Raw genomic sequence first — 27,789 nt, forward strand, 5'->3', positions numbered from 1 at the left:
AGCTACACGTAGATCAGAGAAAAAATGGTATTATTAATAAAACTGAACTCAGGTGTCGCTGGGGCTGGACAGCTGATGGTTTTTCAGCAAGACATGTGCTGAGCAGGAGGTAGGGCTAATTTAGATGTCATGAGGACATTGCGGAAGGGTGGGCTGTAGAAAAAGGCCTTGATCAAGTAGATCATGGAGGATTTTGGTTAAGCTGAATGGAAAGATAAACAAATCCATGCTGTGCATTTTTCTGGGTTTTCATGGTTGGCTTTTTTTTAATTTCAAAGCAGAGAAGCCAACTGGACTGAGGAGGTTCGGGACTTGACTGCAAAAGAGATTCCTGAAGTCAAAGATATAGAAATGTATTTCCAGTTTGCATTTCGGGAAGGAGAAAAAGCTCACGGAGAAGAACTCCAGACCCAGCTGATGACAATCCAACTTGAGAAGGATATGAGGAGTAAGCACAGGGCCTGCAAGGAATGGAAAAAAAAAAAAAAAAAAAGGGCTGATTAACATGGAAAATTGCAGGTCAGAAAGTGTGGGGAGAAAGTGAGATCTGCCAAAAGCTGAGCTGTGTTAGACCTTGCAAAGGAAATTAAAAACACATTGTAAAATGTTCTGTAGCCATATAAATAAATACATATAGAAAAAAAAAAAAAAAAAAGGAATTTGAGGCTGCCCTGCAGTAATGATTGGGTGGAGATTAAAGATAACCTAGGCATGGGCCAAAATCTAAATGAAAACTTGCAAACTTTGCTTCAGTTTTCAATAAGCACAATGACCTGTGGGGCAAAGACAGCATAACTCATGGGAAGGAGCGAGCATCTGAAGCAGACACAGATCTCAAAGACCTGTTCAGATGGAGAGGATGGCCGCACCTCTACCCCCAACCCTGAAAGAACCAACACAAGGACCTGCAGAAACTAGTAGATATGTTAACTCATGAATGTGTGATGGAGAAGAAGAGTAGATTCTACATTTTAGAAAGCATTAAAATTATGATCTAGCTAAACTCCATTAGTTTGATTTCAACACTCAGCAGAGGCAGACAAGAAGGCATCACTTACCCTAGTTTAATCAAAGGCAGGTCACCCAACGCTAACCTGGTATCTTTCTCTGATAAGCTTAATTGACTCTTGGAGGGAAAATCCCCTAATTTATTTTTCTCATCTTGTTTTCAGTAAAGCATTTCATGTCATGTCACTTTGGAAACTATTCATTAAATGAGGGGCGTATCCAAAGCAGGTGAAGAATTGGCTAAAATGGAAATGGCTGATAAACAATTAATGGGGTAGAAAAAGGCTATTTAGGCAGCTACTAAAAAAATACCAACCTGATCTTGGAACCAGCTTACTATTTTTATCAGTGAGCCTGACGTAAAAGTATGCCCATGCTAAGGATGATTGCCACTGATCGAGACAGAAGAATCAGAATACAGTTCAGAAAAACCTGAAGGATTTTGAGGGCCAAAGGAATAAGAAAAGGATGGCCTTTTAAGGAGAGGGCCATGCATTTAAAATGATTTATTAATTTATATTTTTTTCTATAAGCTTGGAATTGTTCTGTTGAGAGGCAAGAGGCCTGAGAAGATTTGGTGGTCACTGATGGTCACTGTAAGGCAGGCAACTATGGCAAAAGAAAAGGCAATTCTGGTGTTTACAGCCTTATGCTTCCTTTGTAGTCAGTGCAGAGAAGCCAGACACCGTGGTTTTCTGTTCCAGAAGGTGACGAATGACCTGTGTAAGGGGCTTACATCAAACTTCACTAAACTTTAGGTGTCTGAAGCTAGGTTAGATGGACCTCTCTGGGAAACGCTTCGCGTGAAAGCCCTGCTGCACACTGCGCTTTGTCCCGTGCGGTGCTGCTGACTTTTGTTTGAAGCAGTTCATGGGAGGCAAGCAAGGCCATAAAAGTCAGACACCTCAAGTTTCAATTATTTTTGAGAGGACAGGGTGTCTCAACCCTGCCTTTGAATGGTTTTGCAGCCTGCCTTTTAAAAGCGCTGCTCGTGGTGAGCTCAGCCCCAGCAAAGCGCTGCTGTAGGCGGGGACCTTGCTGCAATAACGCTTCCCAGGTAGGCATTACTGCACTGATTCACAGCGCCAAGAGCTGCCTCGTGCTCTGCAAACGCTCAGAGTTACATCAGCAGAAGATGCAAAGGCTTGGGTTGAGTTTTTTGGGGGTAAGCAGGGACCCCGGTGGACTGCCAGATGGCAAAGATCAAGGTGCTGGTGTCGACGGGGAGTCCAGGAGCTTGGTGGGACACACAGCACAGGTGCTGTCCCTCGGGCAGCCCCCTCCAGAGGTATCATCCTGCTTCTGCCTCGGCGTGCAGAAATGCAAGGCGAGACCACCACTTACTAATAATAACTGCTGGTCGTTATTGATGGCTGGAGCTAAGCTATTTGCTATGTCATTGAGGTTCGAATTCCGTGTTTCGAATCGTGTGTATGACACCGATGTGAAATTCCAGCAAAACGCTCTTTCTCCTCTTGGTTTTGTTTTCTCTTTGCCGACTCCACGCGTTGCAGGGCTGCCTTTCTCACCCAGGATGTTGCTAGGAAACCAGACGTGTTTCAGCAGCATCCCCCAGCTCTTGGATGGGGTGCTGGTACCTCCCTGCTCAGCTGGAAAGCTGGAGAGAAACGTTATTTTTTCATGACTGACATCCTGCTGGCACCGTGCAGATCCCTCGTGGAGAAAGCTGTGAGAAGGGTGTGAATTTTCATCGTGGCCATCAGGTTTCCTCCCCGAGCACCTGCACGAACACCGTGTGATGAGGTGATGAATCCTGCCTCGCCGCCACTCATCAGGCCGAGTGAGACCAGCAGGGACAATTAAACGCTGCAGGGAGAGATGAGGATCGCTAATCAACTTGCAAATCATCTAATCAAACCACGCTCCTCGCATCCCACTGTTCCAGTGGATTTATAACTATAATTATCCTATTTTAATTTTTTTTTCCCCCAATCAATTTTACATGAGTATTTATTTTCGTGCGCTAAGCATATTGTCCTCCGTAGACTCGAGGGGTTTTTTATAGCCACGCTTCTTAAGCAGCCACCTTGCGTGGCAGTTCGTAACCTTGGTGCATGCACAGACACAGAGACCACATAAATAAATGAATAAATAAATAAATAAATAAATAAATAAATAAAAACTACAATATTTCTAGGGTATTGCTCCTGGCAAAAGTGCAGCATCCAATGGTAACCCTAATATATAGGTTACATGTATACCCATATTACTTTTTATTAGGGATTTTGGAAAAAAAATGAATGTTAGAAGATGATTTAGCTGTCCTCTAAAAGATTCCTGACTGAAAGATGCACTGTAAAAGATGACAGAGATTTTTTAGCTGTTGTTTGATTCTCAGAACACCTCAAATCCTCCCATCTTCAGTCAGACAGCGGGCCTTTCCTTTTGACGTCAGCTGGACCTAATAAATTGCACATTGCAGGAAGAGTGGTCTCCTTAGCATATGCTTAGGTTACCTGGCATTTTACATTTTAGAGATTTTTCTTAAAAGAACTTTTTCAAGACCTCTCACTTATCCATAAGGGAAAACTCCAGCTGAAGGGCAGCAGTCAGCGTGAGGCCTCTGAAAAGACTTCTGAAAAATCTCGAATCTGAAAAATCTCTTCTGAAAGTCGTGTCCCAGGCTGCCCAGTGAGGCGGTGGGGTCTCCTCCTTGGGGACCTTCAGCACCACCTGGCCGTGGTGCTGGGCACCCTGCTCTGGGTGGCCCTGCTGGAGCAGGGGCTGGGCCGGGGCCTCCTCAGGTCCTGGACAATACCAAAAGTGAAATACCAATACCAAAGTGGGACAATACCAAAGTGAAACAATTATTTCTATATGTAAAACTCGCCCAAAATAATATCAATGAAAGCACTGCGATCAGGATAGCACGGCGTGTAAAGCCAGGGAAAAATTTAGTCATTCGAAGCATAAATCTCTGGAGCAAAGAGAGGGGTAGGTTTTCCACAGCAATAAATGAAGCTGTGCTTTTGTGCCGTGCTATTCAACTCACTGCGACAAATCCCAGCACTGCGATGGACCGAGGAATTTCAGTCCCCTGCCATGGATTGCTCCGCCGTGGTGAGAAGCAAGGCAGGGCTCATCACAGCAAGTGCACGACACTGAGGAAATTGGAGAGCTTTAGCGAAAAGCCAGCAAATCCCACCTCCTAAATCAAGAAGGCTTTGTGGCCGTCCATCTATGCTTTCCACATGTGGTGATGCTGTGTGCTGAGCCAACACCGCCTTTCTATCCCCGGGCTGGGAGCTTAGAGGTGGCTGTAACACATCACGCACGGCTCCGTGTTGCTACTGGAAGAAGAGCTTCAGCCAGCTGCCAAAAACAAAAACAGCGAGCCCCCTCTCTGAAATGTATTCCTGTATTTCATACAGAAGGGAGAGTTGACTGGTAAAGGCAGCGATTCATGGGATCAATGAATTAAATACCTGATCTCCAGAAAAAATGAGAATGGGGTTTGTTGAAACTGAGGCAGCCAACCTCAAGAAGTCAAAAGGTTTAAGGCAATTCTGCTCCTTGTGGGTTCAGGGAAAGTTGAGCAGAAAGGAGAAGATCCCCAGAGAAGTGCAGGAGAGAAGAGGGAACTCCCCCAAGCCTGGCTTTATCGCTTGATTTGGGATTAATCCAGGTTGGCTCCAGCAGAACAGCGTTTCCTGGCTGGGCTCCTCTGCTGCGATTTTATGAGCAGCGTATTCATAAAAGTGAATTAAGTGGGCAGCTATTTCGCCCAGAGCTCTCTGCCTGGACCATCTCAATTCCCCACCCTGCGGATTTTATTGCGTCTGGACAGGGCTGGCAGGGAGGCCGATCCATACGGGAGACGAGGGCTGGTTTGGGGGCTCTGCCAGCCAAACGGGGGCTGGCTGCAGGACCCGGACACGCTTCGTCCCGATGCCCGCTGGCAGCTACATCGCTCCCAGCTCCTGGGCTGATAACGGGATTATTCAATCTGCTCCAGCGTTTTGCAGTTCTGGCCAGCCTTTGCTCCTCTCTCCGAGCGCTGGTTGGAAATAGGTCCTCCAAATCCCAGCTGTCAGCTATTTGGGCCAAGTTTTTTTCCCGACGAGAGCTGTGCGCAAGCTGGAAAGCATTAAAACTCCCGACACTTCCAACCTTTCAAAGCAAAACAATAAAAATAAAAAGCGGTGGAAATCCCGGACTGATGAAAACCCTGGGAAGCCGAATATATGGGAGAAGCGGATGCCTGCAGCTCCGCGCTGAAGCAGAAGATACAAACCCACATCATTTAAAGCGTGCGGGGAATTCTCTCCAGTCAGCCCCCGTGGCACGACGCCAATAAGTCGATGATATGTTTAATGGGAGCCCGGTGTGACAGCAAGATGGGGATTCAAATACAGAAGGAAAAAATAATAATAAAAAAGATGACAGTAGGGGATTACATTTCCATTCGTGCTGCATTAATCAATGATTAGGGTATCTACCTGCGCGCCCATAGGCCCCTGAGCTATTTATACAGCAGAAAGCTGAAATAAGTGGATCCTCAGAAACCCATAACTTGAAGCCCTTATTCCCATATTCCCACAGAAAGGTCTCTGTTAAGGACAAACCGTAAGATTTTCCAGAGCTCGGATGTAAAGCTTTAAATGCACCTTCAAGAAGATTTTAAAATGGTTTTCCCAATGTAGGAAATTGTCTATGGACCATGAGCTAAACGTGGTGGTTTAGACAGTGACATTGCGATGCGTAAGAATTCAGCACAATTTTATTATTTGGGCAAATGATGAATGATTTATTACAGTAGCCATTTGCTTATGGGCTCAATTAATAAATATTTATGCAGCTGTCTCTGCTGTATGTGTTTTATCAGCAGAACTCCGGTGTCTACGAATGATGTCATTGAAAACCAACATGTATTAAATAGGCTGCTCAAGGGTACAGGAACCCGTGTAATAGAATGCCTGATATTAATGGGATTCCCTGAACTTTTACTGGGAGGCAGCCAGATACACTTATTGGAAGTACAAGATTTTGTATATTCGGTGGTTTAACTGCCTCGCATTAAACACCAGAATTACCATGCAAAAGCTTTGAAGAAGGCATTAGTAATTTATGATCCCTTAGCTATACCATTTGAGATGGCAAAGTTATGTACACTTGTTGTATTTTGGCTGTTACGTCTTCAGTTCCATGCACACAGCCATCAAGGGATGCAAATTTCCCGCTGCCATCCCTCGCAGCCCTCGGCTTTCTGTGGCGTTTCTTTGCCATTCATCTTTGCCAGGCCAGGAGGCAAGCTGTGAGCTGCATCCCAACAACCACCCCAACGTGCGGGTGCTCTGGTCTCCAGGATAAATTCTTTTTTTGGGGAATAGCCCCCAAAAGACTGTCCTGAGCTATCTGTGAGGAAGTGACTCCCTCAGCAGAAGGATGTGGCTGTTTCCATTCCTGTTGGCCGGGATGCTGTAAAGGGCTTTGTCAGGAGCCGGGAAGGAATCTGTCTGACATCCTAAACATCTGAGTCCTCAAAAGGAAGCTGTGGGGAAAAGAACTGAAGCACTTCTGCTGGTGCATCATCTTATCCAAACGCTACTTCTGCCCACCTCTTCCCTACCCATGCCCTAATCCACTCCTTCCCCAAAACACAAAGCTGCCTGGCTACAGACTGGGTCCACGCAGGATGGTGCAGGTCGATGAGCAGCAGTAGGCAGAAGCCATCGTGATCAGTCCTGGCAATATTTTGGCAGGACGTGTGCTTCTACACCGAGCTGCAAGGCTTCAGTCACACATTTCCTCACCACCTTTAATCCTGGAGCTGGGCCTTTTTTTCCCACATGAAAATTACATGAGAAATCTCACACAGACAATTATTTATGCACCTGATTTTGCATGGACGGGCTGGGTGAAAGCAGGAGCAGATGCACACGTAGAGATGCTTCCTCACCACTTCCAGTTCTCTGAAGTATATGGATTTTTTTTCCTTTTTTTTTTTTTTTTTTTTTTTAAGCCTGTCCTCTGATCTCTCTCAACCTCTTGCTTCCAGAATTTCATCACAAAACTTCCCATAGCCGGTGTTGTGTTTGTTTGGCCATATTTACTTATTTCTAATTTGGCACTAAAGCAAAGACAACATAATGATGTGAGCCTCTGTGCAATACAGCAGTTAAACAACACTTACGCCTCAGAATAGAAAGCTTCCTAATTTTTATAGCTGAGAGGATCCAGAATGATCCCTGTCCCTGCAGCACACATAAATAACCTGCTGGAGAAGGCAGCCTTGGCTATTCCTGCCTCGAGCAAAGGCAAACCCATCCGTTGGGCTGCATTTGCTCAGGGACCTGGGCACATTGGTGGGTAATGTGGAAGGATGGGGAGCTCCAACGGGCGCCTCAAGGGGGCTGATGCTGGGTGAGAATAGCCCGTGGTTTTAATTGTGTGGTGCTAATTGGTGCTGCATAATATCGTGTGTCATCACTGCTAGGGCTGCTGGATGCCATATTAACATGTCATATTAGCAGCTACATGCAATATTAGAGTAAGAATCACCCAGATAATGATGAGTAAATGTTGATGGAACCAAACAAAGTGCAGTGGAGTTAGAAGAGCACAAGTGTGCAGAGTTCCCCAGCACTGGGACACTGGTGGCTGTCACCACTTCTTCTCAGCCATGGGTGTTTTCTCCATGCAGCAGTACCTGGGAAAAGAAAGCAAGTGGTTAGAGTTAATAGGAAACGTGGCAAAATATCTGCAGCTGTTCCCAAAGGGTTGCATAGTAAAAGTCCTGAGAGTTAAACAACCGTCTCCTTCAGGTGCTTCACTTTGTGGTTTTGGGGTTAAAAATCTACTGGTAAAAGTGACCAGGAGAGAGAGCAGGAGAGAAGGGCAGAGGTGGGAGGAAAAGATGACCCAGCTGGGTGTACGTGTGTCACGAACGACAGCCCCCAGCCTGTGTGCATATCTCCAACAAATTTCAGGCACAGAACCTCACCTCCTCCTCTAGGTGTGACCAACCAGGGAAGAACAAAAGCTATAACCCCTGGAATTCAGCTGGCATTAATTTCATGATTCATTCATGGATTATTAGGGGAAAAAAGTAGCAAGCATGCATTTTTCTATATCTTTTTTTTTTTTGCCTCAGATGAAGACCTAGGAAAAAGTGGTCTGCATTTGCTGATTTTAGAGCGATGTAGGGTCTTTATGATGCTTTTATGAGTGAGGCCAGGAGAATACATAAGCTGTGCCTTCACCCTTCCTCAAGCCCTGCTTCTTAATGCAAGATACTCACAGGACTACTCCCAGGAAGGGATGGTTAAGTGGAGAGCTGTGAGGACTGCAACTGCATATTAAATATATATAGATACATTAATAGTTAATTTGGCTTCTCCCCAGACTCCTCACATATAACTTTAGTTTCCTGAATGATGAAGACTTCTGAGCAGGAAACACATCATCTGGAAGGCGCCCAGCAAACCCAGGGAGCAGCTCCGGAGCAGCTCTGGCCACTTGGATCCTCCAGCACCCATCGCCCCGGGTGCCAGCAGGTGCTAAAACCCTGGGGCACAGCTTCCCTCTCTTTTATAGCCATAACATGGCCACATGTGTGATCTCTGTGTGATCAGTGCTCTCCCTCAGCAGTTGCACCCTATCCAAAGGGAGATGAAAACACAAGGACGGAGGGTTCAGACTCCTTGGCAGTGGTTTTGTTTCCCGATGCGCTGTTACGGAGCTGCTCAGCCATGTCCTGTGTGGGTGGCAGCAATCTCTGTGCCTCTGCCAGCACCTCTTTTGAAGTGAAGGGTCACATAAGACTCTTTTCTGTTGTTGTCAACCCGTGCTTCAAAGTTGTTTCAGACTGGCTTTGTGCATGGATTATCTGAACAGGTTTCATTACAGCGTCTTGAAAGGACCTTCCTGCAGGTTTAGGAAAACACTGAGCTAACTAATGAACAGCACGCTGCTTTTTCTCATGGGGTTGTGAATGAATAAGGGGGGGAGCAGACAGATTGTCACTTCAGGTGATAATTCTGCTGCAGGTTCATCTATTCACCTTCTTTGTGCGGGCCTTCCATTTCCCAGGCAGAGGAATGCACTCAGCCACAGCAGAGAGGCAAATACAGGTGCTTTCTCACCACCTCACCAGAGTGTGAGATATGCTAAGCACTTGGGGTAGATGATCCTTGAAGGTCCCTTTCAGCTGAGCTATTCTAGTCTAAATGCCAAGGCCTATCATCCTGAACACTGCAAACTCATGCACCAGGCCCTAAACATCAGGTAACCAGCCTGGTTTCGTTGGAGAAGAAATTGTGGGTTTAGATCTGGCTCGTAATACTTCAAACTCCTTGTCCTTCTGGGTCCATATGGGAGAACTGTGGTGTCCCCCAGATTCCTGGTCTCTAGTCTTTGATGCTGAAGTTCTTACCCTACATCTGTTTCCCTTCCATTTTGTCCTCCTCTGTACACCCGTCCTGCCCCACGTGTACTCCTCTGCCTGTGCTGGGTCTCGGCGTAACTTCAGAGTGGGGACTATTCCCTGGGTTCCTCGTTCCACCTTCCTGGGCTGGGCAGGTTGGACATTTTGGCAGGTAGCAGTGTATGTGCTTTTCAACTTCTTGGTCTGAAGATTATTTCATCATGGATTTTAAAAGGAAGCATTTTGCACAGCAGTTTTCCTTAAGCTTTTCTCATCATTTCCATTTTTCAGTATCAGGAAATTAATGATGAGGGGAAAAACCATTCCCTTGCCACCACCCTCCAATTCATTTATTCCAACCTCCACATATCTACCTCTGCCTTATCTCGCCTTTTCCCACTTCCCTGCCTCTTGAGACGGAAATGCTGATCAGATGGGTTTACCCATCTGGATTGAGCTTTGCAGGGCTTCTCCCACTTCAGAGACCAGCTCTAGTCCCAGCAAAACACGATGAGCTGCAGGGAAAAAGAACTAACCAACCAACAAACGTTGGCAAGGCTGCAAAACGCGGTGTGTCTGTAGGAGGAATATATTCTCAGGCTGGGGAAATAGTGAATTTTCACAACATTGAGGCAGGTAATCTGGAGGAGGCTGGAATTTTCTTCCTAGCACTCCCTAGTACAAACAAACAGCGCTGAGAAAACAAACTTGTTTAGGTGAGAGAGGGCTGAATTAAACAGCGGTACCCATTTGTGGTCACCTAAAGCTGCTTCTATGCAGATCCCTTATCTTTGTTTACTCTTCTAAATTGCCTAAATGGTGTGAGCAATGCTGGGGATGGGTGGGGGCTGTTTATGCCTTTGTTTGGGATTGCTTGCCCTTGTCATACAGACATGGATAAGATGAAAATAAGATTCCCGGCCTGGATTAAAGATCTTCTTTTTCTTCCTTTCCAGTGCTTGTGAAGGATACTTAGGGCACATTAGGATTCTACAATCAGTAAGATTAATTAATTCAATTCCCTTCACTACCTTGTATACCACTTCACCACCCTGAATATACTCTTGAATTAACATGTAGCGTCTTACTTGCATGGCTAAAATGAAAAAAAAAAAAAAAAAGGAGTGAAGCTTGTGAAGGCACCAGTAATTTGGGCACGTGGCCTCTTTACCACATATTATATTCATGAGAAACAAAGCATGTATTTGCTGACCCTTAAAAAATAAATCCCAGGGTCTGTAAGAAAATCCAGTACTCAGAAGTTTTTCATGCAATAGGAGTAGAAAACAAGGGGGAAATAAATAACAAAGGCACAACAGGAAAATAAATCCTTGATGCAATAGTAGGCTATCGCTCCAGAGGGATGTGCTGTGGGATTACGCACTGACCTGACTAAGGGAACTGGTGGTGCACAGATCAACAGATCCATTGGTGAGTGGTGACAGGGGTGCTTCGGTTTCCCAAGGGTGAGCTAAGGCTGAACACATTCATCTGTGGTAATTGCTGCACACACACACACACGCCTAGCCCAAGCCTGTGGCCAAGAGGGCACGATCCAAAACCCACCAAATGATTTTCCACTGTCCTTGCTGGGCTTTGGATGGGATCTTGAAGTTTGTACTTCATTAAGCAACCAGTTTTGTATTTAAAATGAGGCTAACAACCAGTGCAGGATCACAATGAATACTTTTAACGGCATTAAAAGGCCACCAGGTGGGCAATTTTCAATCACAATTAAACCACGGTCCTCAAGTAGAAACTGTGCTGTTTAATAAATGAAGTCTTAAGATGAAGTGTATCAATAAACTGAAATAAATAAATAAATAAAGCATGTCTCATCCCTAGTTTTCCTCTTCCCACCCTCATTGCACAAAATCTCTTAAAAATTAATTTTAGTGTTTTTCTTCTGATTATAACACTAGATCCTCACAGAGCCTCAGTTACATCTCGGCCCTGCTCAGAGCCTTTTCTGCACCTTGTTGCCCCCGTTGTGTAACTGGCACCTGAACCAAAGCCGTGCAGTTTTTTGGCACTACAGGAGCAATGCCTTCCCCTGCTACCTGCCCATGTATTACAATAATAAATTGTTTTAAGGATATTGTGCAGGGAGAAGGGAAGGAGGAACCACCATGGCTCTGTGCCCTTGCCATGATGGTGTCTTTAACAACCATCCCCATCCCAAATACCCCAGTGTAGAGGAGCTCAAATATACTGACACGTTCTCTCCAGCCTGGTGTGAACCTGTCTATGTCCCACGGCATGCTGTAATTTAAAGGCTTAATCAAGCGACAAATAGTGATAGTGATCTTTTCTTTCTTCAGGAAGAAAAAAGGATGATGAGAAAAGGAAGGCAAAATCCATGGGGGAATGAGGTTTTAAGTCAGAGCAAACCTATGCCTCTGTTTTACTATGCTTTCATTTTTATTACTATAATAGCAATCATAACTGCTTTTTATAGCCCTCCTCTTAAAAAATCATCCATTAATTGCATAGGTTCCTAGAAACTGTATTGCATTTTTCAGTTTAATGTTTGCTGCTTTTTTTTTTCTTTTTGAATGTTGTAGTTAGAACAAAAGGATAGGTTTTTAAACTCTCATTTTAAAACTGCAACCCTGTGTAAGTGCTTAGAGTAAAAAAAATATTATAAAGGTTATGTGCTGAGGGTAGGGAATAGAAAATGGATTTTTTTTCCTTAATTGTAAGGAAAACTTACTTTTCCAGGACCGTGTCTAGTCACCTTGAACATGCCTGTCAGTGCTGAAGAGCTCTGCATCCTGGGGCAGGTGATCCTACCGGTTCTCCCAGATTCCCCTGAACCCCACTGCATTTTCCTTTTGGCAGAAGCAACTTGGGAAGTCCAGCTTTGAGTCCTGAACCTGGAAAAGTTCCGAAAATAGAGGTTTGCATTCTGCTCAATTTTATTTTTTCTAGATTTGGCTGTCGTTCACCTCCATGTACTCTAATGTAGAACCATCTATTTTTTATTTTTTTTTTGGAACAAACCTTGGAAACCCGCTCCCAGTGCTCTGTGAGCCCATGCTTGATGGCCTCTTGGAAGCACGATGAAATGAAGTACCACAGGAAAAGATGCAGGGATTTCTTGAGATTTCCAGTGGTTGAAACCATGGTAGAAGTTGTGTGTTCCTTGTTCTGTGTCTTTTACAGATTTTCTCCTAAGACCACATGCCATCTTACATGATTACCCTTAAATTAATGGAGGAAAAATAAATCAGTCTGAAGTGACCATTAAGGATATCAATAGATACCTCCTGTTTGCCACAACAATGATTGAAAAAGAGAGAAGACTGAACTCTGGTAAGCACAGAGGATATGTTGGGCTCATCTGTTAAGACTCATCCTAAAAAGAAGGATGTCTCAGGATGCTTTCACACGCTGCTTGCTTTGCAGCATGTTTTGTGATATTAATGATTGTTTGGTTATCAAGGACTTTGAATGCGGTATCTCTTTTGAAATGCAATTTAACTTAGAGCTTCACTAGCGTGTAACTAATTAAAAAAGCTTCTGAAGCTGAGACGCAGCTCACTGGAAGGTGTGTAAAAGCATGTATGGCTGCTCAGCATTGAAGCCCTGTGTCATGATTCAATAAGCAGGCTGATTACCAGCTGATTACCAGCACACCCACTTACATCAGCAGTGGCTTCTCCGGCTCCTGGAGAAGGACTCTAGTGTCACAGTTCCTTCTTTTTCATGTGAGTTTCCAAAATATTTAAGGTCTGCCACTTGGAGAGACTTTTAAAATTTGTGTTAAATAAAATAGATTTTTAAGACATCAGCTAATGACACTGTGAAATTGCTGCTACATTAAGATACTGAAAAAACACCTCATTTTTTTTTTTTATAGAACTGTATGCTGGTATCCACACATTGGTATTGCACACATATAATTGGGGCTCATCGTGAGAAATGCTGGGTGAGAAAAGGTAAAAGAATTGCTTTTTAGCCCCTACTGCAACCTCTGTTTGTTTGGTTGTTTGTCTGTCTGTATTTTAACAGGACCAAGACTACACTTTACTTCTCTGCAGGACCAATGACCAGAGAATGTTTTTATTTATGGATTACGCCCATCAATGATCCCATCTTTGCCATATGTTATGGCATGTGGGGCACCTTTAGGGCCCTGGCAGCCGTACTTCTTGATGTTAATGGAGGAATAGTGGAGAAAATAAGCCTGCGACAGAGATCTATAGAGAACGATTCCAAAACTTATCAGTACTTTTGAGGACCTAACTAATTACATTGGTGAAAAACACCCTGTGAACAACAACAATCGCTCCCCCTCCACCCAGGCTTTGCAGAATATAATGAACGTGCTACATTTCTTCTGCTTCTGCCACTTTCTGCATTTCCCTCTTGTCTTATGTTCCTGCTTCCCACTGCCCACCGTGTGCTCCTTCACTGCAGTTGTAATCAGCAGAGGAGCTGTGTGCTGCACTGTGCAGGTACTGAATATGCACAGCCATGCGCACGCTTACTTAATTGGCAACCTCCAGCATCCTGTGGGATTTGAATTCCTTTCCAGGAGCAGCTGTTCCCAGCAGGAGTATTTGGAGCCCCTTCATGAATCCTGGCTCCACAAGGTGGCTCTCGATTCCTTTGAAAATACCACTGCATTTGAGGATTAAATGCAACTGAGAATGATCTTCAGGGCTCGATGGATGCACAAGGCTGTTGTGGAAACCAAGATCCCCTTTAGTATGCTGCGTATTTTTCTCTCTAGGAAAAAAAAAAAGAAAAAAGCAAAAAAGAATTAAATAAAAGGCTAGAAACTACACAAAATCTGACACAATCAAAGTAATATAACTGGATGGTAGAGGTTAGCAGTTTAATAAACCTGGAAAAGGAGAGAATAAAGGCATTATACATGCCTGGAATGCGCAGAGGGACATTCAAACACACACTGCCTGCTCTGTTCCTCTGTGGCTGCTAAGATCACTTTTTTTACCTGGAAGTGACCTTCTCCTGCTGTGTAGCCCTGTAGAATGAGACGAGCACAGTCACCAAATCCTGAGGGTGTAATCTCTGCTGGTAGGGACAGAGAGAAAGCAGCTTGGTGCTCCTCAGGAAGAGAACCTGCTGGTGAAGGCCAGGTCCCACAACAAGGTCTTTACTTGCCTCCAGCATCCCCAGTCAGCCAGCTAGATCTCTGCCCACAAGTTAACGTGGTTTCAGACCACATGAGGAGTTTGAACCTAAAGGGTTTTGCCCCCTAGAGCAGCTCATCTGAACACGAGGTCCCTCTCTGAGGTCTGTTCCTCCAACACAAATGGTTTGATGATCACAGATAATCAGCAGCTCTCCGTGTTGTGCAGCCACAGGTGAAACTGGAGTGAGCCTGTGGCGCTGCAATGCGCCCGTGTGAGATGGGCTGGGCTGCAGCACATGTGCAAAGCAGAAGGTGATGGTGCAAACCCCGTGCTCGGTGCATGACTCGCTATGTCTGCCCTCCCTCCTGGCTGCTGCTTTCACCAGTCAAAAATTCAGCTTTACATTGTTCACATCCTAAGAATGGCACAAGAAAACCTGAGTAAACTTTGGAAAAAAAAAGTTGCATGCTGTTTTTTTTTTTTCAGATGTTCAAGGTCATATGTGCAAGTTCACTAGGGCCAGAAATGCATGTTAAAAAATAAAAACCTGAGAGCTGAAACTGGACAATAAACACTAAGTATCACAAGGCAATGCTGGGCTTGTCCAAGCTGTAACATTAAATTCATTCGTCTTGTTGCTTCCCTCAAAGCTCCACGTGGCTCAGTCCCTCCCTGGTTGTCCTCCCCTGCCAAGCTGCCTGCAAAGCCTATGCTCCATCAGCATTTCCCTCTTTGTTCATTCCTGTTTTCACTTCTCACACAACTTTCTCTCCACAGCTTTGTCTCCATTGCACTTTTGCTTGGCACAGCTTTTCCCTTTCTGTGCTGTGGTCTCTTTTAGAGATCAGTTAGAGTAAATCCAGCTGGTTCAGATAAAAGCATCTCCGTCTTGTTTCCCTAATTTGTCTCTGAACACAAGTTGTGCCATGGAGAGACTTTCCTTTTTTGAAGGTGCAGAAATCAAATTGTGGGTGCTAATAACTAGGTATATTTGCTATAAACTAGAACCTGGTAGATCTGCCCTCTGTTCATCTTCACAGTCTTTAGAGCAGCTGAGGTTGCATTTCTGCTCCTACTCTTTGTAGTAGGTGTCTGACAATGGGTAAAGTTTATATTGGACTCTTGGGAGAAACCCTGATGCAGAAGTTCTTATCCTGGAGCCAGTACAATTTCGTGAGCAATATCCTGAAGGATAGGCCAAAGGACACGTCTTCCACTTCGAGATGTAATTTTTGCGTTTTCACATGTGGAAAGTCTGCAGTCAAGAGACAGAAATGTGATATCAGCAGTGGAAGCCGGTTCATTAAAAATTCAAATCAATGGAAACAACAGGACATATTATTTATCTGAGCCTTGAATCAATCTGACTACTATGCATAATGATCTTAATTAGAAAAGTGAGCTGAAGCAGGAAGACAGTCTGTCTCCTGGCTTTGAAATTATCATACCCCTATCAGTATGCTTGGGTAACTTGTAATTAGGGACAAAGGTTACACATCATTTTATATGCTGAAAAACCGGTTTTAAGCATGTCATTTCAAAAAATATTTAAGAAATAGATAGAAGACGTGCTACCCCTATTATGCTTTGACTTTTTGCTACCAGATTACTAGTCTGCACTAGTTAGTTGATGGTCTTAGGAAATACTAATAGAAGCTTTGCAGTTATTTAGAGCCTAGATATGAACAGATAACTAGGACCACCAATATTACTTTTGTACAACATTCCTTAAAAAGTTTGGTAGCTTTTCATATCTTTACTTCACCTGCAGAGTAAGTGCTTGTCCATTACACTGGTATGCCCAGAACTACACTAATATTGGTCCCCACGCAGTCCGTCACATTTTCCTTCTTTTCTTCTTTATCTTCAGCTGTTGCCTCTGGAAATGAAATGTTCTTATTTTGAACAATTGGCAGAGTCCTGTGACTATGTTTCCTCTAACTTTTTTTTTTTGACCAGCTGTAATTAGAAAACAGAAGTCCTACCTCTGAGGTCCTGCCTTCTGAAAGCATCAAGGCAGTCACTTCCATGTTTAATTTAAGCAAGTTCTTCAATTGAGTTAAATCCACTGATTTAATGGCCCGTGGCCCGCTCACAGCATCATCAGACACTAGCACAGCCCTTAGCAGGAGCAATGCCTGTTGTATCGCAATACAGCTGCTCTGAAGATTTTCAAGATAGCTTTTCATCTTAGAAATTCATTACAAGAAGATCCAACGCATGAAATGGCCTGGCTTTCCCAGAACTGCATTTTCACAAACAAAAAAACATGGAAATTAAAATCACAAGTAGGATCTGTTTCATCAGAATATTAGCTCCGTTTCTGTGAGGCTGACAATCACCTCTTTACCATGTCAGGAATTATATGCATAATTCCTTTTAATGGGTGTTACAAATGTTCATCCCACACTGAAAAAAAGATCACAGTTGGTATGAGTAATAACTTTTTGTCTTGAACATAAACAGTTCCCCTCTAGCTCTGTACATCTCCTCCAACATCAATGTAACCACAGCTGTCAAGGGAGCCTCACCTCTTTCTATGTATATTTTAGCTTTAATTTTTTCCCATGCTTTCACTTAAAGGATTTTTTTTTTTTTTAAAGGGGCATAAACCTGTTCTCCAATTTTGTGGGCAAATTCATTGCAATAACAGATCTCAGTGTGTTTAGACATCTGTAAACATTATTATTAGCGTACCAGAAATTAGAGACCTACATCAAGATCTGGGGGTTTGGTGGTGGTTCTTTTTTTTTTTTTTTTTTTCAATGAAGGTGAATTTCAGATCATCTTTTCCCTCATTCAAGGATCCCCAAGCGCTTTACATAGTTAAATGAGTTCTTCTGGTCTCCTTTTGTAAAGGCAGTAATAGTCTCCTTCAACAGCTTCGGCAGGGCCTCCGGGGGACACGGTGCATGTACACGAGCAGGAGGATTTGAGGACACTCAGCGAAGAGGCACTGTGGTGGCCTGGGGGTAGAGGAGCTTGTGTCTCCATTGGAAGTGCACCATGTTCCCTCGAAGGTGAAGACTCCATATTTCTTCAGTGAAGCCCCCATGTCCCCTCAGAGGTGAAGCATTCATACATGTCACCTCAGTGAAACACCCCATGTCCCCTTGAAGGTGAAGTCCCCATGCCACCTCAGTGAAGCACCCTATGAAGCACCCTATGTCCCCTTGGAGGTGAAGCCTCCACGCCCCTTCTGAGGTGAAGTACCCATACATATCACCTCAGTGAAGTACTCTGTGTCCCCTCAGAACTGAAGCCTCCATGTCCCCTAAGTGAAACACCCCATGTCCCCTCTGAGGTGAAGCCCCTGTCCCCTCTGAGGTGAAGCATCCATGCATATCACCTCAGTGAGTGTACTGTGTCCTCTTGGAGGTGAAGTCCCCACGTCACCTCAGCGAAGCACATTATGTCCCCTTGGAGGTGAAGCCTCTATGCCTCCTCTGAGGTGAAGCAACCGTACATATCACCCCAGTGAAGCACCCTGTGTCCCCTCAGAGGTGAAGCCTCCTTGTCGCTTCAGAGGTGAAGCATCTATACATGCCACCTCAGCAAAGTGTGCCACGTCTCCTCACAGGTGAAGCCTCCATGTCCCTTAAGTGAAGCACCCTGTGTCCCCTCAGAGGTGAAGCCCCCATGTCCCTTCAGGGGTGAAGCCTCCATGCACATCACCTCAGCGAAGCACCCCGTGTCCCCACAGCGATGGCACATCCACGTCCCCTCAGCGGGGACCCCCCCCATGTCCCCTCAGTGTCCTTCTCTCCCCCCGGGGACCCTGTGTGCCCCTTGGCGAGCCTTTCCATCACGCCCTCGTAGCCCTCACCCCATCCCGCTGCGGGATGGCGGCGGGACGGGACCCCGGGCACTGGGGCAAGCGGGAGGGCTGCAGACAGCCGCCACCAGCCATGACCAACACCACGGAGCCATGTCGGGGACCACAACCCCGAAACAGCCCCACAGGAGGCTCCCGGCCGAGCAGCGGGGCCGGAACGCAAGCACCGGGGCTGGCGTTTCCGAGCCGGGCCGCGGCGGGGCGGCTCAGTGCGGTTGCCATGGTGGGAGCCCCGGGGCGGCTCCGCGGCGGCTGCCGGCATGGACGAGGAGGAGGCGGTGCGGCTCCGGGAGCCGCGGGGGCGGCTGCTGCGCCCGGGGATGGCGGCGCTTCCCCGCCGGGCCCTCGGGGGCTGCGGGCGGCGGGGGAGGGCGGAGGCGCCGCGGGGATGGGGGCGGCGGGCGAGGGCCGGGCGGGGTCCCCTCAGTCCTATTGGGGTCCCCTCGGCCCCTTTAGGGTCCCCTCAGCCCCTTTAGGGTCCCCTCAGCCCCTTTAGGCTCCCCTCAGCCCCACTGGGGTCCCCTCAGCCCCAGCAGACCCCTCTCGGGGAGCTCCTCGGCCCCAGCCCGCGCATGTGGGGCTGCCGCAGCCCCGCCGTTTTCTCCATTTTTCTAAGGGTTTCCCTCTGTCCTCCTTCTCCCCCCATTTTCCCTTCTTCCCCCAGTTTCTCTGAGTAACCCTTCCCCCTGAGCACAACTCTCCGCCCAGTCGTGCACTCTTTCCTCCACATGGTTCTTTACGTTGCTGCAAGCTTAGTTTTACTTTCACCTCTCAGCATCTGCTTTTTGTCTTATTTAACTCCCTTTTCATTTCATGTAGGTGTTTTTTGCTCGTTTTTCATGCCATACCCAGTGTGGTGTGAACTATTATCCCCCTTATACTAAAATTCACAAAGTATCTTGCCACCTTCTTGTTCAGTTACCTACAGCTAACAGCAAATATTACTTGTTATCTCCACAAGCTAAGATAAAGGACACGTGTTTACTTGTCCATAAATAATTTCTAAAGCTCTGCAGTAGCCTAGTAATAGCGTTACTTGTTGTATTTGGATGCATGTGAAACTATTTTTTTTTCTTTTTAGAGAGATTTCAATGAACGCTGCGCGCAGTGTTCAGATGTAAACTGGGGCCTTACTGACGGAGGCAGGTTTTATTGCAGAACTTGCCACAATGTTACTGAGGTAAAAACTGAAGCTATTGACCTTCAAATAGGTTTATTTTGGTTGTTTTGTTTCTTTATTTGATTGTTTTATGTAAGAAAATGTTTGTTTGTTTTTCTCCTTGACATTAGAAGTTGAAGGCATTATCATGATTCTTCCTTTTTAATGCTTGAGTTAACACTGTTGCAAACAATTCTGTTCCTTCAAGGCATAAAGTTTAAAACAAGCCAGTGTTGGACATGGTGCTGCTGTAGCCATAGTGCTGGTACGATGTCTGGATGCCTTTAAAGTATTGCTTGGATATTGCTGCACTTCAGTTCAGTGCTGGTGTAGGCAAACTCTGATGCACATCACCTCTATATCCAGAATAGTCATTCTCTATTTTTGGTATTTCTGAATTAAAAATGTCTATTTGTTTTTAGTTTAGGAGAATTGAACCAATTCCTCCATTTTATTGTATGGTGGAGCAATTGACACAAGTTAGGCCTGGCTTTTTCTTGCTAACATCCATTACTGTTTTGCAGAGAACTAGAGATGTTGTAAACACTGAAGTTACTTGTAATGCAAGAATACAGACAATCTCCAAAGGTTCAAGAAATCGAGGGAAAAGCGGTATGTATGTGCTTAAGAATGCATTCTGCTTAAGAATGAATGTACTGGGTCAGTTCAGTCAAGGTTTGCTTAACACATTGTCTTTGACAGTGGCTAAAAGCAGAGAGCTAGAAAAGGCCAAGAGCAGGAACATAACACATCCCCCAGATGCTGTGAAAACCTTCAGCAGCCCCAGCTTCAGTGGCACAGGTGCCTCTGTGAAGCTGGTGGTGGATTTTTTGCGTTGAGCAGAGCTGTGCATTACTTACCAACACTTTGATTTGTGCAAGGCAATACTCACTGAAGATACCTATGGCATTCATTCAGATGTGGTGATCCCTTTGGTTCTTCCTTGTATGACTATCACAAAAGAGAAAAGTCATCTCTCTTTGTAAGGGAGGTGTGATGGTGCTCTGACTTAAAGAATGTTAGCTCAGCTTGCGTTGAAGGTAATTGGCCCTGTGAGCTACACAGAAACCGATGTGGATGAGACTTCATCCAGTTAAATACCTAGAGTAAGGTAGTGCAGCGTTACATCTTCTATCCTAAGTCACTTCTACGCTTCTAATTTCATGGCTGAGAAGTACACTAGTCATTACATACGGTGATATGCTGTGTGTGTTATGGTGAGGCTGCTGCTGTAGCTATGAACTCATGCTGTGATGGCTGGGTAGTCGTTTTACTGTTGTGGTCACTTTCAAAGAGCAAAAATGCATTTCAATGCTGACTGAAGTGTGGGGTTATTTTTATCTCTGATGGGCTAACCTATCTTCACTGTACTGTGGTGGCAGTAGATTACTGCATTACGTTGAAAAGAACAATTGTGGGAAAGTGAAGGGAGGAGTGAAAAAGGGAGCAACCTTAACGTCTCCACCTGTCTCTATCCTTTATTGCTCCTAAAGTCTGACTTGTGTACCATTCTGAGCTTTTTACTTCTCCTTTTGGGGTTGTCATTAGCCATCCCCCGTGCTAAAGAAAGAAATCCTTACCTACTGCAAGTCTCTTCTGCAAGTGCAGTTATGTTACACTATGGCAGCTTATTTTCCTACATTTGTAGGAGTAACTGTATCTCTGGATACCAGATAAAGCTAATATCATAAAAGCAGGGTAGAAATTTTTGGCAGATAATTTCTAAGATGGTGAGAGGCAAGGTGCGATTGGAAGAAACAAAACTGAAGAACAGGTGTGGAGGGAATGCAGAGGAAATTAGGAAATGCGGACAAATTTTCTAAGGCCAAAAGCCTGTAAGAGGGACTAGCAAATATGGAGAGGTGAGGGTGAAAAGTAAATATCATGCTGTCTGAGGAAATAGTGAATAGTTTGGAACAGGCCCTCTCCTTTCAAAATTAACCTTTTGCTGGGATGTGCTAGAAGCATTGAATGTCTGAGAACCTTTCATTTAAGATTGTAAGATTCAGTGAGAGACAACGGTAAAGAACATGGCGATACTGTTTTTTTTCCCTGACTTACCACTGCAACATAATGTATTCCAGTTTTCTCTGCTGGGAGTGGGAAAGAAAAGATTGTATTTAATTTTTTTTAATGATAGGTTCTCAGCTATTTTAAAACTGGTCACTTGACAACTCTCCACTCGATTTCAAATGCCGTATTAGAAATTATTGTGAAACACATTATTGCTGGGAAATGTGCGGAGAAAGCACTTGTTCAGTAATGTTTCTTGTTTTTTAAGAATGAATAAATGGAAGTTAATGGAATATTCAGTGTAGCTGGTCTTTGCTCTTGGATCTGAAGTTACTTAATGGAAACATGTCTCTGTCCTGTCCTGGAATGAAATATTAAGTGGAAATAAGTGTGCATACGTTGTTTTTTTTTTTTTGTTTGTCTGTTTATAAAGGAAATAAAAAGCTTTTTCTTTTTTTAAATTAGAGGAAGGCTGGGAATGGTACGTTTGTGAAGGCTTTCAGCTTATACTCAAAAAACAAGCTGAAGCTCTGGAAGCACTAGGAGTGTGTCCACAAATGAAGGTATGTAAAGATCAGCCTAAGTTCTCCACAGTATGAGTGTGCAACCAGAGGTGTTATTTAAAAATACTGTAATTTTGCAAGTGACTCAAATAACCCCCCTTTTAAAGAACTACTGAGTACGTGTAAACAAACTTAATTTTCCTGGTAATTTTAAAACATGATTTATAAATTGGAGGTAATGAAGTCAGAGCTGGAATATAATTCAGATTCCTGAATTAGCAATTATGCTCTGTTCTCTCAGAAATTAATGGTTTTCTAAACCTTGCACTAATCATTGTCCATTTTCACTTACCAGGATGAAATTCTGTGCAATTTTTGGAGGCGTTACCTCCAGAAGAGCCAACAAGCGTATTGCGACAGACCAGCTGGTGAAACTGTCAAGGCATTATCAGTAAGTGAAAAGCTCAGATCCCATGAGATGTGGAATATTTTTTTAAAGAGCAGCAATATAAACCTTTGTTTAAGCTACATACCTAGCTCATATTAATCTCATGAAGAATATCTTCTAAATGGGGTACCACATGTCTGTTTTTTCCCTCCATTTCAAGAAACAAATACTTCTGAATATGGAAAGTTGCTTATTTAAAAATAGTTTTTTGTCTTGGCATACATTGCGTGTAGATAGAGCAGAAATTATAATAAAAAATACGTTATCCCAAAGTTACTTATTTCATCAAACTTTATAAGTTGTGTACTTTATTGTAGCAGACTGGAATGTAATGGGATCACTAGAAATCTTTTTTTTTTTGTCTTGAGAAATATTTTTAAAATATTTTTGTAGGCTTTCCTTACACACTGGTGGTTCACAAAGCAAGTTAAATCCAAGATGTTCACATTTCAACTTCATTTACTGTAGATCTTGCATTTGTTGTGTTTTATTTTGTTTATTCAGATTGAAACAGTAACTAACAGTAGATAATACTGAGATTTATTTACAAAAACAGGTGTGTGATAGCAGTACAGACATGGATAGTGAACCAGACAGACCTAGCCTCCTTCACTTGTTGTCTCTCTCCGAAAGCGATGGAGATCTACAGACAGATTGCAGCTTTGCCTCCTCAAGTGGCAAGGTCTCAGGTAGGAGCAATGACCTGAAGTATCTGGAAACTGTTTTAACTGTTTTTGTAGAGTTGTACATACATCTTATGTGTAGTTGTGTAGAACGAATTGGAAGAACTTCTTGACATGTGGTTAGGAAGTATAGTTTTCAGTCCTATTTGCCTCTATGGTACTTCATATTCTACCAGAAACAGAAGACTTTTTATTATTTAATTTTATTTCCCCTTCCTACAAGGAGATGGAAGTTGAACAGGGCCTGGAAATGCAGGAGGAAGGTATTTTATAACCAGATTGCTCCACATGCCCTATTTGCAAGGGGGAAAAAAAGTGCTATTAATCTGCAAAGCTAGATGTTCACAAACATTGCGGTGCTAAAGAATAAGCACTTAAAGTAACAGCAGAGTTGTCAGTCACAACTTCCAAGTTAAAAAATAGGAGTTGGTTCTCATTTCTTTTTCACAGTGGTTGTTTTTTCTGTGTGTGTGTGTCTTTTTATTGTTTTGTTTTGTTTTTCCCTATGTCTTTATTTACCTTTCTCGTATTTTTCCTTCGTGTTTTTGGTATTTCTGTATTTTTTGTCTCTGCATTCTGTTTACTGCTTTCCCTCAAGCCTCTTTTATCAAAATTCTTCTTGTAACATTGCTTCAGTTTCTTCTTTCTGCTCACAAATCAACTTAAAAGCATTTACATCTGAATGAACATGAACATTTGAATTAAAATGTTATAGAAAATTGGAGCCTTCAGTGCTGTGCAAGTGTAATGCCAGGCAGTGCTGCAATGTCTGATACTGGAAATACATTACAAGGCATATTTGAAAAGTTTTGCTTCCACTCTAAACTTCTGATTCTTTGCCTTTTTTTTTTTGCTTTATTCTTTGCTTACATTTTCCTTCTTTGTCTGTTTCAATGTTTATTCTTCCCATGTTACGTGGTCATGGTCCTCTCTCCGTCCTATTGCTGTTCTTCTGTGGTATTGCCTGTCTACCCTCAGAAGAATGCAATCTTGTTCTTTCACATTTTTCTCTTTTTCATAAAGCCCAGAAATGATAGAATGAGAAACTTGATCTGCAGCAATTAGAAATGTTGAGAAACTTTAAAACTTCTGAGTAGAGGTAGAGGTGGGGAAAAATGGTGCAACAAATGGTGACAATTTTTTTTCCAATGTAGTGCAAACACTTTTCATCATATTGCACTCAAATGAGAAGATTTTTAGGTAAAGAATCTGTGTGTTCATACACATTGCAGATCCTGAGTGTTAAACACATGCATGTTGTGTGAATAGGAAAGAATTCAGTGAAAAACTTCTAGTGAAGTACTCCATTGAATTTTCTTCCCTTTTTTTTGTCTCTAGAGAAACTTGTTTCTTCCTTGGTACTTGTGTCTCTTATTATTTAGAATAATTTATAGAATAATTTAGAATAATATTTTAGTTTTAGAATAGTTACATAGCCTAAAGATAGGCCACAATTTAACATGTTGTTCTTGGTCGGTTGTTTCAGAGATTGAATTCACCTGTAAGTAGCCATACCTGTTCCACTAAAAGCACTTGAAGCGGATAAGAGCTTAGTGGCACTAAAAGCACATTTTGGAGAAATAAAACCATCATAGAAATTGTTTGTATATTGAAATTTAACACGAGAAATACCAGATGTAGTGTAGTCGACCAGAAATTATTAGGAAGATTCATAGGTTTCCCCTCCTGTGCTGTTTTTATTGCTACAGATTCAACACTCTCTTTATTTCCTAAGAAGCTTCTCCAACATCCAAGCGTTTTTTTGTCTTTTTTTTTATTTTCTTTTTTTTGTTATTTTTGTGTAGGGATAATAGCAAATTCCACCGAGTAGAGCACTGAGATTTGCTAGGGAAGCCTATTAAACCCTTAAATTATTAGCTGCATGTAATTGTGTGCTGTCATGCCTTGCATAAGCTGCAAGAAATTAAAGGAAATTGTGTGCCATCATTAAGGCCACAAATATAATGAGGATTATTCTAAATTGAGTTGAATGTGAAATTAATAATGAAGCTTCAGTCACGAAGCTGCCTTTAAGCACATGCGTCCACGTAAAAGGTGAACCTGTTGACTAAAAGGATTAGCTGCTGCTCCTGCCTTTATTCTCCAGCGCACGTATGCACAGCAGACATCTCAGGATCCTCTCACTACACCATTTCTTTGCACGAGGAGCCTGTGTGAGCTGGCTCTTTTGTTGCCTCCCTGGTACTCCCGACAGTGTTTTAGGAGCCGGTAGGTGGCATCAAAGCCTAATTCTGGCTCAGAAATGCAAGATCTGCAGTTTTTCTCTATGGCAGTGGGCTCCACACCTGTACTCGCTGACCACTGACACCTCACAGACCTGGCTGTCGCCCACCGGCGTAACCACGGAGCTACCAAATCCTCTGAAGTTTTAATTTTTTTTTTTTTCAGGCTGCTTGCTGTGGCCCTGCAGCTCCCAGCTGGTGAGCTGGGGATCCAGCCTTCGCTGTTCCTGCCCGAACAGGCGAACAGCGTGTGGGAAAGCAGTGGGGAAAGCCTCCACAGAGGCTGGTGTTTTACGTTGGTGTGCTTTAAATACAAAACATTTTCATTTGTGCCGGCTGCTTCATGATGAAGCTTTTCTTTTTCTCTTCCTCCTTCCCTGAACTCCAAGGTTTCACTGCCGAAAAGGTTTCCAACACATAAGTCACTCCCCTAAATTAAATTTCTCGTTGCTGCTTCTCATTTTTTAATGATTCATCTCAGTAAGGATGTAGGGAGGTGTTGCTTGTTTTGTGGCTGTTTTTTTTGTTTGTTTGTTTTAACCCTCTTTACCATTTGATGCATTTGTGTTCTAAAGCTGTTTTTTTTTTTCATTTAATTTAGTTGTTTGTTTTTTTTAAATAATACCTACTTTACCACAGTTAGAGAACATGTGGCAGATGGATACACACCATAACTTAAGTCTCTGCAGTGTAGACTATGTTCTTGTTGAAGTTCTCACTTTACCACAAGTCACAATTAACTTTAACTTTCCAACTTTAAAGCGCTGAAGTTTAAAACTCTTTTAATCCCCACCTCCAAGGTATTGATGTAAGCACAGAGAATTTGCCCTCATTTCCCCCACTGCTCCCTTATCTATCAAAGGGAAAATAGTATTCCCAGCTCATGGTAGTTGTATGTCGTGTAGGAGTTAACAGCTTCCTAGAGCTCTCCAAGTTTAAGTGCAGCTCCCACTGAATGGTCTGGTTTTATGGGTACCAGAGTGAGGTTTGCCTCTGAATATGATCCAATGTCTTCATAAACTGCTATTTCACTTGATTAAACAGGTTGTCCTCTCACATTATGGTAGATGAATAAATTACTTAAACTGTTTATTAGTGAAAATACCTAAACTACCAAGCTGCTGCAAAGTAAAGATTTGAAAGTGTTACTAGTTGCTGAACCGTGGTTCTTGTACACCCCTTAATCGTGTGTTCTGTACACCAAGATTGTGTGTATGTCATATTAATTAATAATTTTTTTCCTTTTTTTTGTTTTAAACATAAACCAAAGAATGTACCTCCGTGTGCTCTGGATCAGTAGATGGTAGATTGTATTTAATGAAGAATCAAAAGGAGACGCTGAGGATGTCGATGCCAATGACCCTTTCATTCTGTTACATGGCATTGCTGTGGCTGAGAGAACCGATGACATTATCTGATCTCTTAAGGTATGAACAGTCTCCAGTGAAATATTTGTTATAAATGTTTTATAAATAATATATTTTTTTTTAATTAGAGCTTTACTGTTGCCCTGTTGGTTTCTTGCTCAGTAACAGTGAGATGTCTCCCAGGTGTAGTTTCCTTATCTTTTATCCAATGTAATTTGTGAAGCTGCTTAATGAGAACACTCCTCCATTGCTTGCAGTGAATCTCAAAAACCTGTAAGGGTTTGGTGCTCAAGAAGCTCTTTATCCTTCTCCTCTGAAATTTCTTAAGATTCCTTGGAGGTGTGTATGGTCACGTTTTTGCTATTTTTGCTGTTGTCAGCATGCCAGAAAATGAGTAGCTGTTCCCCAGGACTTACGTCAGTGTCATCCTACAAACAATGCCAGCAGTATACAGCGATCTGGAAGGCAGCTAGGCAGCTTCACGCACGGGAGTGGGGACGCAGAAATTAATATAAGAAGCCCTTCTTTGTCGTCGTATCTTTTTATCTGTAATCATCAGAGTTCGTAATAATAGAGCTGTTAATGTAGTAGATGTAAAATGTTCTAACAGCAGGGTTTGGTGCTAAATATGGGGATCATCAGGCTACTGCTGACAATGCAATTCCCTTCTACCCCCTACAACATGGATATGAACATGCTCCTTATTTTCGGAAGGAACAAAAATTAATTTGTCAAGTTTGTTTTGGTTGTTGTTGTTAGTGATAAGTACTTTAAATCAGGCCTAACTAGCTTGCATTCAGGACTTCTTGGGGTTGCCTTGGAAGACCTTTTTGTGTGCAGACACTCCTTTTTAACAAGTGTTGAAATGGTGGATATTTCTAAAAAGATGGGGAGATTTATTTTATTTTATTTTTTTAACCAAAACGTAAGGAGCAGAAAGATCAAGTAACTGTAAGTGGGCAATCCGAGGTGCACTGGAAGAAATAAAAGGAAAAACCCATTCAAGATTCATTCAAAATGGCAGGTTTCAGTCCTTTAA

The 27,789-nt window shown here is 43.3% G+C and overlaps 1 protein-coding gene and 1 long non-coding RNA gene across 4 annotated transcripts in view; one reads left to right on the forward strand and one right to left on the reverse strand.

The window, feature by feature from the left end:
* Positions 1–5,273: 5,273 nt before the first annotated feature.
* LOC106015296 (uncharacterized) lies at positions 5,274–18,318 on the reverse strand. Of its 2 annotated transcripts, XR_011808559.1 has the most exons (7): positions 16,485–18,318; positions 16,265–16,378; positions 14,358–15,754; positions 13,888–14,128; positions 12,398–12,598; positions 12,108–12,270; positions 5,274–7,678 (listed from the first exon to the last, which is right to left on the reverse strand). It is a non-coding gene; the product is annotated as an uncharacterized lncRNA (long non-coding RNA). The 2 variants fall into 2 exon arrangements; XR_011808560.1 differs by lacking the exon at positions 12,398–12,598.
* A 149-nt stretch (positions 18,319–18,467) lies between these two features.
* TAF1B (TATA-box binding protein associated factor, RNA polymerase I subunit B) overlaps positions 18,468–27,789 on the forward strand; it is a 48,359-nt gene continuing 39,037 nt past the window's right edge. The window contains exons 1-7 of one of the 2 annotated variants that reach the window (XM_027455216.3): positions 18,468–18,612; positions 19,416–19,514; positions 20,018–20,105; positions 21,972–22,069; positions 22,365–22,460; positions 23,014–23,146; positions 26,654–26,810. In XM_027455216.3, the coding sequence (XP_027311017.2) occupies positions 18,595–18,612; positions 19,416–19,514; positions 20,018–20,105; positions 21,972–22,069; positions 22,365–22,460; positions 23,014–23,146; positions 26,654–26,810 (689 nt within the window). In that variant the 5' untranslated portion in view covers positions 18,468–18,594. Of the gene's footprint in view, positions 18,613–18,643; positions 19,150–19,415; positions 19,515–20,017; positions 20,106–21,971; positions 22,070–22,364; positions 22,461–23,013; positions 23,147–26,653; positions 26,811–27,789 lie in introns of those variants that run through there. The other variant, XM_005014104.6, reaches the window with a different exon arrangement.

Source organism: Anas platyrhynchos, chromosome 3, assembly GCF_047663525.1.
Source record: "Anas platyrhynchos isolate ZD024472 breed Pekin duck chromosome 3, IASCAAS_PekinDuck_T2T, whole genome shotgun sequence".
Taxonomy (NCBI): Eukaryota; Metazoa; Chordata; class Aves; order Anseriformes; family Anatidae; genus Anas; species Anas platyrhynchos.